At 38.6% G+C, this 13,590-nt stretch overlaps 1 protein-coding gene across 5 annotated transcripts in view; it reads left to right on the plus strand.

Annotated features, from left to right (window-relative positions):
• MYO5A (myosin VA) overlaps positions 1-13,590 on the plus strand; it is a 206,466-nt gene that overhangs the window by 89,263 nt on the left and 103,613 nt on the right. For all 5 annotated transcript variants that reach the window (XM_057542127.1, XM_007194894.2, XM_057542129.1 and 2 more), the window contains exons 5-8: positions 4,526-4,682; positions 9,780-9,923; positions 12,222-12,303; positions 12,947-13,054. In XM_057542127.1, the coding sequence (XP_057398110.1) occupies positions 4,526-4,682; positions 9,780-9,923; positions 12,222-12,303; positions 12,947-13,054 (491 nt within the window). The remainder of the gene's footprint in view (positions 1-4,525; positions 4,683-9,779; positions 9,924-12,221; positions 12,304-12,946; positions 13,055-13,590) is intronic.

The following is a 13,590-nucleotide window of genomic DNA, read 5'->3' on the forward strand; positions in this document are numbered from 1 at the left end:
TTTATTTCCTGGGGTTTCAGGTGCCTCTCCATAGTTTAATTCCTATTGCCTTTTTCCCATACAACCTAGTTTCCTCCTAATTATCGTATAAGAGTCAATTCAGGCATCACCTTCTCTAGAAAGCATTTCCTGGCAGCTCTTCCTCACATCTTCCACTAGTTCTATACCCCTTCTCCATGCTTTCATAATATCCTCGATAGACCTCTTGTCTTGTAATTACTCCACTGTATTTAAACTGTACTTTTCAGTCTCTCTCAATAGGCTATGACCCTGGAGTCTTTTATCTTCATAAAGTGTTTGGCACATTGTGGGTAGTCATTACATGTTTGTTGCATGAATGAATGAAGCAGTATTTTTAGGTAGTGGCTTTTCGTTCACATTATAGCCTCTGGAAGCAACATTGACTGAAACAAGCCACAAGAGTTCACCTCTACTCCAGGGCACCCAGTACCCAGGCTATTTAGGATCATTGCAGGGGCCCTTGAGAGGACTGGCCAAGCCAGAAATCATAAATTTTCAGTTCCTGCACCCTTAGGATGCTCCAGATTGATCTGTCCTTGATGAAGAGTGGTGAATCTCTGTTCCTTAACTTGGTTTTATCGGGTCCTTGAAGTGATATCTACATCCCAAAAGTAAAAGAAGGTTCTTATAAGGACGAGAAACCTGAAGGATTGTGAATAGTGGCTGACCAGCTAATCAAAATTTCAAAGAATAATAAATTATTATTTACATAGATGCAACAATCTAAAGCTTACAGCTCAAATAAATAGAGTAGGGTAGACTCTGATATTCACCTTAAAACCATAAAATTTTTTATCCCTGGTGTTTTTGTCTATTTTCTCCGCATCTCTATTAAACTTTTCTTGTTTTTCCCTTTGCATGTCTTTATTATGTATTACCCTTCTCCCTTCTGTGTCTCTAGTTGGCGCCCCACTTCTACCTTTCTCTGCTCTTGTCTCTTTTTGGCATTTCTTCCTGTGGCCACATATAACTGAAAAACGTTTTAAAGACTACTGTACTTACTTTATAAAGATTTCTGTTTCCTGTTCTTAATTTAAAAGCAGGGGGATGGAATTTACATTTTTTCTCTTTGTAGCCCTTTATTGATTTTGGCCATCTCAGATTCAGGGGTCCTACGGAGAAGAAATGTTTGCCCATTTCAAGTATAGCCCTTCAAGCCCATCTGAGCATCTGTAAGCCTGTCCTATTCCAATTGTACTTGAGTTTACCTGGCTTAGACTGCGGGCTATGGCCCATCCAACACCTGAAAAATCAACTCTAGAGTTAGTTTAACTTTTAAGTTATAGTACTTTAGAATTGAGAAAGACTTTAGATGCTATTTAATCTTAAAAATGAGGGAAACTGTGACTCAGAGAGGGCGTGCAATTGCTCAAAGTCATGAAATTGGTAAATGACAGATCGAAGACCAGAGCCCGATTCAGAGAAATTTATGTAATGGAAAAGTCGTACTTATTTATATATTGGAATGCTCTACTAGGCTTCAAGAAGAAGGGAAGCCTCTGCCAAAGTCAGGGAAATGTAATAAATAATAAAGTCCCTTAAAAATTGTTGGTCATGTGGATCCAGGATCGTAAATCCTGGAAGAGAAAATGTATCTGGTATGTGCTTGACATCAATGTGTATGTATGTGTATTTGTACAAATCTGTGTGATTCATTTGAATAATCCTCAACCTTATCTCCTTTAACAGTTCTCTTCTTCCCCATGGTATAGGAAAGGGCTACTACATAATGAATGCTTCGTTTTTTTTGACGTAACATTTTGTCATAAAGACTTGAAATAGTATTTCAAAGGCAGTACAGTTTAGGATAGCAGTTCCTACTAATAATTCCTTTTCGTCAGACTAGTGGAAGCCTCTTCACCTTGTTTATTATTGGAAGGAATGCTGGGAGAATTTTGTCAAGGTAGCTATCACACAGGGTGTAGTGACAGAACTGATCATGCAGGAATTAGGAAGAGATCATTTTTCTAGTTATATTTTGGAAGCGAATCCAAAGACTGCTGATACTGTCCTTGATTAATGTATCAAAGACATCAATTCTGAGAACATTAAAATATTCTAAATGACGGAAAAAAAAGGGACATTGGCCCCACAATGAAAACTGTTTGGGTTTTTTTGTTGTTTTTGAGTGATTTATCTTGAAATCAGGCATGTATGAACAAAGGCAGTGGGAATATCCAGTTGAGTCTAGAAGTTCAAATAAAAAGGGAATGAGATAGTATGAGGTTCAAGGATGTTTTATAAAAATGAGGGTTACATGCAAGCTTTTACTATAAGTATTAAACATTCCTTGTGTCACCTAGGTCCTCCTGATTTTCCCGGCAGTATGGGAGTCAGAGCATCTGAACAGGCTGCTTACAGGTGCTGGTAGTGTGATGTGAATGTACTTAATCAGGCCTGAGTTGGGTACTCCCATTGTATTTTTCAAAGTTTGTAAAATAATACAGTGACCACCCTTTCTCAACGAAAAAACAACCTTTACCGTAGAAAAATCTTTCTACGTTGGAAACTTATTGCAGATACTTTTGATTCTATCACTTTGGTGTCTATTAAACCCATCTGCCTCTCTCAGTCATGGCCACCACAGTCTTTGTTCAGACTTTCATACCTTTTCATCTGGACCCCTGCCACCTATATCCACCTTGCTGCCAGAGCGTTTTTACTAATTAGATTGTTTATTATCTGTTTAAAACCCTGCCGTAGCACTCCATGACCTTTAGGTAAACTTCAGATTCCTTAACATCTCATGTAAGATCTTTATGATCCATTTCTCCTTAACCTCTGCAACCTTATCTGTCATTACTTCATGTTCTAGCCAAATTAAATTATCTGATGTTTCCTAATTTCTCATGCATCTGAGCCTTCATTTATGTTATCTCCTTTCCCTGGAATGTTTCCTTCCTAACTTCCTTTTCCCTTGCTTGCTTTCTCTTACTCATCTTTCTAGACTTTGCTGAGGTATCATCTCCAGGGTGCCTTCCCTGATCACCTCTTCCTCCTCTCAATACCCCATCTCATGTATTATAATCTTTAATTATTAGTTTGTCTTTCCTCTCAGACCCTCAACCACTTGAGGATGCAGATCATGGCTTTTTAAACTTGTATCCCTAGTATTTAGCACAATGTTTGGCACATAGTAGGTGTTTGCTAAATGTTTGTTGGATAAATAAATTTCTTTTAAAAGATAAAAAGATCGTCTTCTATAGTGAAATAACCTCGTAATCTTGTGGCCTAAAAACCTTTGAACTCATCTTGTCTCTCCATAAATTAAGGACAAAAATGATACTACCTTTATGTACTTGTTCAGTTAATTTGATGGATTGAAGCTGACTGCTGGTTTCATCTCAGGAAGTGGAAGTTTCCTGCTTCTTTCCCAGTCGAAATCGTAGCCAAAGCAGATTTATTCCTAGGCTAGGTTGGTTATTAAAGTTTTATCTACATATAATCAATACACATTTACTGAGCATGTGATGTGTCAGACTCTGGACTAGTTGCTGGATATTAATGATATGGTGACATAGGTCTTCATCCTCAAAGAAATGATAGTCTTATGAGCAAGTTCCTCACCTAGAGTTTTGAGTCATTGTATGAATGAATTAAAGATGTAATAGTAGATAGTCTTTGTTTTTTTAATTAATTAATTAATTTAGCTGCATTGGGTCTTCGTTGCTGCACACAGGCTTTCTCTAGTTGCAGCGAGCGGGGGCTACTCTTCGATGCGCGGGCTTCTCACTGCGGTGGCTTCTCTTGTTGCAGAGCATGGGCTCTAGGCGCACGGGCTTCAGTAGTTGTGGCTCATGGGCTGAGTAGTTGTGGTTCATGGGCTCTAGAGCGCAGGCTCAGTAGTTGTGGTGCACGGGCTTTGTTGCTCCGTGGCATGTGGGATCTTCCCGGACCAGGGCTCAAACCCGTGTCCCCTGCATTGGCAGGCGGATTCTTAACCACTGCGCCACCAGGGAAGTCCAGTTGGTAGTCTTTGAGTTCTAACATATTTGAATGAATCAGCCAACAAATGAACCATTTCTTCTCTGGTAATGAGGGTACTTTAGTAAGAGCTGGAGTTTGTGGGAGACACTGCGGACAGTTAGCCTGTAGATAATTTTTTTTTCAATTAAGTAGTATTTGCTTCTAAATTTGTTTGCTGTAACTCCTGTCTCTTCTAAAGGTGGTTGACAACAGTACTATAATAGACCAAAATAATTCTCTAGGAATAAAGTGTGTTTGAGATATGTACACACAAAAAATTCAGAGACTATTACAGATTCATCCTTAGATGTGATGCTCTCTAATTTAATGCCTGGTATTTCTTCTCCCTCTCTATTCATTGTTAGTTTATAAGTAGTTGTTTTTATTAGGAAATGTCATTCTTAGGTTCCTTCCCACATTTTTGCATGTGTGAACCAGCAGGAACTCACCATGGCTCATTGATGAGAATACAGAGAAAATAATGTTAATCACATTCAAAAGTGGGCAGCACTGTCAGTCACTCTTCTTTGTTTTACAGAGATGAACGAAATCAGTCCATCATTGTAAGTGGAGAGTCTGGGGCAGGAAAAACAGTTTCAGCTAAGTATGCCATGCGATACTTTGCAACTGTAAGTGGTTCCGCCAGTGAAGCCAATGTTGAGGAAAAGGTGTTGGCATCCAACCCCATCATGGAGGTAAGGCAGCCATGGCCTTCTTACTATATTCTCTCATTAAGAAACAGGCTCAAAAAATTGGTTGATACATCACATGTCAGAAAGTCTAGGATCTCTCAACCAGTGATAGTAGGAAAATACTTTTCCGGATGTTAGTGGGAGATCTAGGAAAAGTAAAAATTCAGTAAGATAGACATTTTGAGTAAAGTCTAGCTATAGAGGAATCTACTTTATTCCATAAACCTGCATTTTTAACCTACCATTGGATCGTTGCCTCCAAGTAGCTGGCAATGGCACTTCATTTCCTAAAGTTTCTTTTCTCCCAGTTAATTGACTTGTATCTATTGCTCCTTATACTGGAAGTATAAATTACTCCTTTTCCCACAATCCTGAGCTTATTTAAGCTCTTTGTAAAATACAGGATTCACTATGCTCAAGCATGAATGAGTTTCATTATTCCTTTGCCCGCATTTCGTTTTCTGTACTTAGTCCAACCTGTTTAGCTATAAGTTTTTACATTTTTCCAGATATGAACTATAAACTTAAATCATAATCTTGAAAGCATTTTTCTGCTTGTTTCTGTCAAGCATATCACACAGCTTTAGTTTAGAAAAAGAAATTCAATAATATAAACTCTTGGAAAAGGAAGATCTTTGAAAGGATATCCTTTCAAAAGTGGACTACGTATACAAAGTAGACATGCTCATGCCAAAGAAAACACACCTTTTTGTGTGAGAATTTGAGTGTTTTAGGATTTGTAATTAGAGAATTATTTGTGTATTAATATGATTTTAGGAAAGTTACATTTTTGTAAGTATTCCCATTAAATGGAGAAAATAAGTTTCAATAAATGGAGAGAAATTACTTTGGACATGCAGAAACAAACCTTTCTTAATAAAAATCCAAGTCAGCATTCTTTATTCCTGTTTTTTTCCTTTGTCAAGCCTTACATGTCACCCAAACACAGATGGCGTTTAGAACTGGCTTGGTGCACCTGTGGTGCAAGTGGTTTTCGCACTGATCAGTCCAGAGGTAATTGTGCCTGGTGTGCAGTGCTGTGTGTGACACTTCAGAATAGTATGCTGTGACCCCTTGCCCACAGGGCTGCCCTCTAGTGCAGCGTGACTTCTGTTCTTGGGACTAAGAAAATAAGAGATGCTGGGGAAGTTAAGAGCCTCCTGGGCTGGGTGAGCTTTGGAAAGAGAACTGGAAATATTTTCTGAAATAGCACGGACAGGAGAAAACAGATGCTTATGCCAAAAGAGAGTAGTAAAGATTTTAAGCAAATATTAAGATTTTGAAAGAATTTAAGCTACAGATATAGTGGTGGATCCCACTTGTGTTAATATTGCGAAAATATAATCTGTATAGCCAGTTTCTGATTTCGGTTCAGAAAACAACAGGGCTTTGCTTCCTACCGTTATTTTGACTGTTTTTGATCATAACAACAAAGTCTTGGTATTTGGCAGTAGTTTAGGCCATTCTTAGTCCCTAATGTTAGAAGATCCCAGAGTCTTGATTATGAAGGCATCAGGAAATCCCATTTCTCCTAGGCCTAGACCATATAATAACATAACTCTGGAATACGGCAAGTTGAATGAACTATTTTATGACCTTGCTATAGTCTCTTTCAAAAACTAGCTATACTGTTTTTTCTACAACGCAGATTTGAGTTGTGTTAGTAGGAGTGATATTAAAAATTTGGAATGACTACAGATACTACTTTTTAATATGCAGTGTTAAGGAATTTACCCTGTTTTCTAGGATGAAGAAAAAAAAGATAAAGACAGCAGTTATACTTTAAAAAAAATTAATTTATGAAAAAAAATTTTTTTAAAGACAGTAGTTATACTTAGCTACTTCACGCTATATTATTGTTTAGTTTCTCTGCAGAAATTTGGATTAAGAAAGTTTGTTAAAGAGAGAACTAATTTTCAATAGCTACAAATGAGGGCATCCCAACTTGAAAGATTAAAATGGAATATAGGGCTGAAGAATGGTGACAAAGGGTTTCCAGTTACAGGAAGAAAATATAGGTAAAATATTGAATATGTGGCCTAGAAAATTTGTAGCTTTTAAACCTGCCTCAAGATTATGTCTCTATATCAGAGCCCTTTACTGTGATGTCAGGAAAGGAGTGTCTGGGTCTCCAGTAATCACGAGCATCCCACACCTTGAACATCACAGCCCAGTGGCTTATGGGATTTGCACATTATCCTTTAGAAAGCAAGCTCCTCATCCCGGCATAGGCTCCTTTTGCAAAATACGAATAATGTACAGTGAAATAAATGATTCTCTTTTACTCAATTTTATGAAATTTTCTTTTTCATCCTTTTTTCCTAGAAATTTTCATCCTAAGATGGGGACAGGGAAGATGTTGGGGGCACACTAGGTCTTTTTTTTTTTTTTAATTTATTTTTGGCTGCATTGGGTCTTTGTTGCTGTGCGCGGGCTTTCTCTAGTTGCGGTGAGCGGGGGCTACTCTTCGTTGCAGTGCACGGGCTTCTCATTGCGGTGGCTTCTCTCGTTGCAGAGCACGGGCTCTAGGCATGCGGGCTTCAGTAGTTGTGGCTCGCGGGCTGTAGAGCACAGGCTCAGTAGTTGTGGTGCACGGGCTTAGTTGCTCCGCGGCATGTGGGATCTTCCCGGTCCAAGGATCCAACCCATGTCCCCTGCATTGGCAGGCGGATTCTTAACCTCTGCACCACCAGGGAAGGCCCCACACTGGGTCTTAATAGTTCGATTTCCTCTTCAATAACTGTAGTTGAAGATTTTCATCTCCATTTAGTAAAGAAGAATAATTCAGTCAACATTTCGCTGAAATCAATAGTAAAATCAAGACCACAAAACTTCTTTCCTTTAACAATTTCTTGCTGATTGAAATGAAAATAGCATTAGGGAGGCTGTTATAAATATAGCACTTATAAGGCAGAGGGAGCAATTAGGGGGAATGAACAAAATAAATGAATAAATGAATAAACATCGTTTATATACAGAACCTTCTTTCCATATTGGGTTAAAGGCTTAGAATCATAGAGTTTTATTTTTGAAAGGGACCCTAGAGCTCATCTATTCCAGTCAGTTTACACCTGGGGACACTAATGCTCCTCAGAGGATTAAATGATGACAAGTTAGTGATAGGGCCTGGTGTGATACCCAGATCTTCAGACTTCTATTTCATTTACTCCTTCTACCATTCTTTGCTATATGTTTATATACCTTGTACTCAAAGACAAAAGGGTCTGTTTCAACTCTGGCCTACTCACGGCTTCTTCTCACAGAGTGTGGTATTATCTTGGCAGGTTGGCCACTCTGATCCCCACTGTAAGTAGATTGGGGCGGGGGGATGACATATGGGGGCTGGGATAAGAGTCTGGGAGGGAGGAGAAGCTGTGGACCACCCTCCCCTAACTTGCTTAGTTGCTGGGGGAAAGTGCTTAGGACAGTGCCTGGTAAACACTCAGTAATTATTACTGCTGCTGCCACTGCTACTACATGTAACCCTTCATCTGCTCTTTGACAGAATATGTTGTGCTGAAAGAAAATTTCACGTTTGTTTTCTGAACAAAATAAAAATAATGGGAATATATGGAGACTTTTTGTTGTGCTTTTTGTAATATCAAGTTTTGCTGGGAAGATAGCTTCCAACTATTCTTTCCATCTGTACTGTTAATCTGAAAGTTAGCAGTGTTCTCATTGCCAAAACAGAATAGGGTAATACATGTCTTATATTTCAGAGAGTGAAAATACCTTTTCTTTGATTGATCAGAGAATCTAATGTGTTGACTTTTATGGCTATGTTACTACTGTTTTCATCACTTGTGTTTGTATTGCTTTTTTTTTTGTATTGCTTTCTTTTTTTTTTTTTTTTAATATTTTTCTTTTTTTTTTTTAAACTTTGGATTTATTTATTTATTTATTTATTTTTATTTATGGCTATGTTGGGTCTTCGTTTCTGTGCAAGGGCTTTCTCTAGTTGCAGCAAGTGGGGGCCACTCTTCACTGCAGTGCGCGGGCCTCTCACCATCGCAGCCCCTCCCGTTGCGGAGCACAGGCTCCAGACATGCAGGCTCAATAGTTGTGGCTCACGGGCCTAGTCGCTCCGCGGCATGTGGGATCTTCCCAGACCAGGGCTTGAAACCGTGTCCCCTGCATTGGCAGGCAGATTCCCAACCACTGCGCCACCAGGGAAGCCCTGTATTGCTTTCTTAATGCTCCAGATAATTTTCATATCTTTCTCTCTGCTGTGGTTTCAGTATACTAATCCTAATAGTCACAGGCTTTGCACAGTGAAAGATATTAATTGTATGAAATTATCTTATTAAGCATTTAATTTATGCACTATGTTAACACTTGCTTTTCTAACTACAGCATGTTTTTTGCTTTGCTTTGAAAAACAAATTTATAGATGCATGTTACCTAAATCAGAAAGCAGTGCATATTCCATTTAAATTTTTAAGATTATATGAAAAATTTGGCAGAAAGTTACATTCTCTGCATTCTGTAGCAGGTGTCTTGCAAGTTAGATACAACTATCAAAATCCAAAGCCAAATTTTACTGTCTCTGGTTTCTGAAAATGGCTTTGAATTAAGAGGGTAATTACTAACACTCCACTAGTAAGCAGTCCAGCTGGGCCTACTGGCTAAAGAGACCCTGAACACCAGAGCAATATTTCCAGGAAAATATTCATTTGTCTTAACCAGCTTATTTACATAAAACCAACTAAGTTTTTCAAGCAACCAAACCCTGTTATTTAACTAAGAGGGCATGTGCCTAGGCAGACCCTGGTCCCACCCGTTCTTGTCCTTTGTTGATGTGAATGAGTATGTTCCATACCACAAATGGTGGATGAAGACCTCCCAGGCACTGGGCTCGAGTCTGCTGTTTCTGAAAATAATTTGTGCGAGAATAACAAGGCCAATACGGACTATTAGTGTACACCTGTGTGGCTGTGCAGTGAGCAAAGCATACAGTTGTGCCCGCAGGGGCAAAACTGGTTCTGTTTTTAAAAGAATCCGTTTTAAAGGGCTGTGTTCTTTCTCTCCCTGAACAAATCTGTAAATGTCAGGGCATGAATTGCACTTCTGAAACCTTATTGTTTTCCCCTTGTTTCTTAGTCAATCGGAAATGCTAAGACAACCAGGAATGATAATAGCAGCCGTTTTGGGAAGTACATTGAGATTGGTTTTGATAAGAGATATCGAATCATTGGTGCCAATATGAGAACTTACCTTTTAGAGAAATCCAGAGTGGTGTTCCAGGTAAGCCGGGAAGGTATACATATAGATTGCCATATAATTCCAGAGCTCATGTTTGTTGGTGTGCATTTTATTCCCAGATGTTCTTGAGCATGTTATGACAATATTACTACAATATTACTACAAACCACACTTGGACTGAAATGTGTAAAACAGTGCCTGTCAGAGGATACCCCCTAGACTAATAGTCTTTGGGACTGGGCAGTGATTTAGGTTTAATGGTTTTGACTGTTTCCTCCAAATGCTTGTAGGAAAAGCTTAGTTAAGAAGAGGCGCTATTAGTTTAGTCTTGTCTGTCACATTTCCCAGTTGATAGGGAAGACATTGGTCTATGCTTCAATGAGTTACAGTTTGAACTCAGTTCAAGAAAAAAAAATTATCCATGTCCTTTTTCCTTCCTTCTTCTCTCAGAATGTGATACTGTTTAGATAGAATAATGAGGGTTAAAAGATCTTCACAACTCAGTTGTGAACAACTGTCAAAGAACACACTCAAGTCTATGCATCAGTGCTAGACTTGCATTCGCACATATGCTCTTACTCCTTTTCGGGGGATGGGGATCTCAGTTCCCAACGAGGACTCAACCCAGGCCATGGCAGTGAAAGCCCAGAATCCTCACCGGGGAACTTACTCCTTTTTTATTTGTAAATGGGAAGTACTACACATTACAGCACCGGCAGGTGTGCATTCACATGTTTATAGGTATACTCAGGGAGTGTGGACTTATCTTTGGAAAACTCCCCATATAGGACTCCTGGTGACCCACTGCATGCTGAGATGGGGTTCCTGTAGTCCCTTAACTAGATGCCATATTGAGGTTCAAGTAGCCCTGGCACCGCCGTGTAGCAGAGTCTACAATTTCCATTGCACAAGTCTCTTAAGGCTTTGAAACTGGGACATACTGAGAGTCATGAGTTTGGGCAGCCTAGAGCTATCCTGGCTTTGACTTTGGGGGTGTGCTTGATTTGTGGCTACCTAAATATAATACCTGATTTGTATAGCGAAGGAATAGTCACCCTCCTCCATTGTTCTAATATCTAGATACATACAGAGCAGTGTTACTGCACACGCATGTATACTTGAATAGGTCCAAAGAAAATGTTTAGTAGCCAGAGGAAACAATGGGGGAAATATATGTAGATCTAAGAGAAGACTGAGTCTAAATAGTACAGATTTGATTGATACGTAGACGGTTAAGGGGAAAATGGGTATGGTGACCAGAGGCTAGTAGTGCTTAAGACAGAATGTTAAGGCCTAATCCTTATTGTCTTGTCTAGAAACATTGAAGCAATTCTAGCTGTTCCCCAACCCCCAGGGCTATATAATATTGTGGATGTTTGGTTATATCAAAGTGAGTCAAACAGTCAGAAAGAGCATACTTGATATTGTCCTTCATGTACAAAGATGATCAAAGCATTTCTGCAGACCCCCCTGCTTTTCTAGTTGTCTGTGTACCGAAACACCTGACCTCTTGCCTATTCATGCTTGTGGTCAATGGTATATTGTTAATTTGTTTAGTGTCTTCTGTGCACTAAACACAGAAAACTAAGTTTTCTTTACCAGACACCAGCCCCTGTTGGGCATCAAACGTGACCTTGGCCTTACTTGCTGTATTCTTCAGTTAACTGAATACACTGCAGAATTCAAGGATATGACAATAGAGTATAATAATATTGTATAAACAATATTATTACAACTGTATCTTTAAAGTATATATGTGGAAAAAGACTGTCAGAAAATAGTAAGAAATGATCTTAGAATTGTACATGATTTATTTTCTATTTACAAAAATTTTTTATTGATTTTTAAATATATAAACTAAAATGATATGGATGATGTGGTGCATTTGTGGATTTCTTACAAACAACTACAGTAGATGGTCCAGTCTAAAATATGGCAAAAATGGGATTTTTTTTTTTCTAGTCAAAAGTCTTAGGAAGACCATGAATCTAAGAAAATACTGTGAGAAAATATTGAGTATTGCAGGGAAGAAAATAAAAAGGTTTTAGCTTCCCCCAAAGGCACTGACCTCTTATGACAGTGCCATATAGCAAGCTGTTCACTAGTTCAAAAAGCATTACTATCAGGTATATTATGTTGAATGTGACCAACAGATACACACTCACACAGATGCACATAGCTAATAAGTCACAAGGTTTAATAGTCATAGATATGTATTAGGAAATTTGGGAGAGGACAGTTTATTTCATCAAATGAGATAATTAAATTTTTATTTTTATGATTGAATTTTCTGGGTTTTAGATTAAAATGCTGTAATTGAAAACTCTTCTTTTTTCAAAGGCAGAAGAGGAGAGAAACTATCATATCTTCTATCAGCTTTGTGCCTCAGCAAAGTTACCTGAATTTAAAATGCTGCGATTAGGTATGAATATGGCACTAGATTTATTGTGCTGGTATTGTCTTATGTTAATTTCTGAGTTCATAAATTTACTCCTTAAAAAGGAGATTATCTCATACTGAAATATTTATGGGTGAAATGATAAGAGGCCTACAGTTGGCTTCAAGATATCTCATGGGATGAGGAAGTGGTGAGTGGCTGTATAAATGGAACAAGATTGGCCTTGAGTTGATACTTGTTTAAGATGAGTGATGAGTACACAAGGGCTCATTATACTAGTTTCTGTACTTTTGTATATGTTTGAAATTTGCCTTGATTAAAAGGAAAAAAAATGTAAAGGAGTTTACGTGGTGGAAATCTATGAGGTTCCACAGGTGGAACTCTATGAAGAAGGGAGTAAAGTGTTTGAAGAAATTATCCTAGCCTGTAGATTGGAATAAAACCTTTAGGAAAGGACTATTCATTTCACGAATTCTACAAACATTTCACTCCATTATTTAATTTAGAGTCTTGTATTAAAATATAACTAAAAACACAGGAAGTCAAACTTCAGACTCTGTACACTTAACTGTGCTGTCACTGCCTCTAATTCAGAGTGGACATCAGGGTAGAAGTCAAGGCCTTTTCATAGACTGCAAATCTTTTAAAAAATTTTCCTTAATTGCAGGAGACGCAAATAACTTTCATTACACGAAGCAAGGTGGCAGTCCTGTGATTGAAGGAGTAGATGATGCCACGGAGATGGCACAAACCAGGCAGGCCTGCACTTTGCTAGGTATGTAATCTTATTCTTGACTTTTTAGAAGCAATAGCTTTTTGACTCAAGAAACCTTTGATTGGAATATTGGCTTAGCTTCATATTAAGTGGTGAGAATTGTTGAGAGATTTAACATTCATTCTTGGTGTTTTGTTTTTAATTTATTTTTAGATTCTTTATAAAACACACTTGGACAGCAAATGAGTACAGTGTTTCTCTTGGAGGTGATGGGGACTGTACTGAAATTAGGTTACGGTGATGGTTGCACAACTCTGTAAATCTACTAAAAAGCATTGAATTGCATATTTAAAATGGATAAATTTTATGGTATGCAAATTATTCCTCAGTAAAGCTATTTAAAACATACATTCAGGGGCTTCCCTGGTGGCGCAGCGGTTGAGAATCTGCCTGCCAATTCTGGGGACACGGGTTCGAGCCCTGGGCGGGGAAGATCCCACGTGTCACGGAGCAACTAAGCCCGTGCGCCACAACTACTGAGCCCGTGTGCCGCAACTACTGAAGCCCACATGCCTAGAGCCCGTGCTCCACAACAA

The sequence above is a fragment of the Balaenoptera acutorostrata genome, chromosome 3 (assembly GCF_949987535.1).
Source record: "Balaenoptera acutorostrata chromosome 3, mBalAcu1.1, whole genome shotgun sequence".
Lineage (NCBI taxonomy): Eukaryota > Metazoa > Chordata > Mammalia > Artiodactyla > Balaenopteridae > Balaenoptera > Balaenoptera acutorostrata.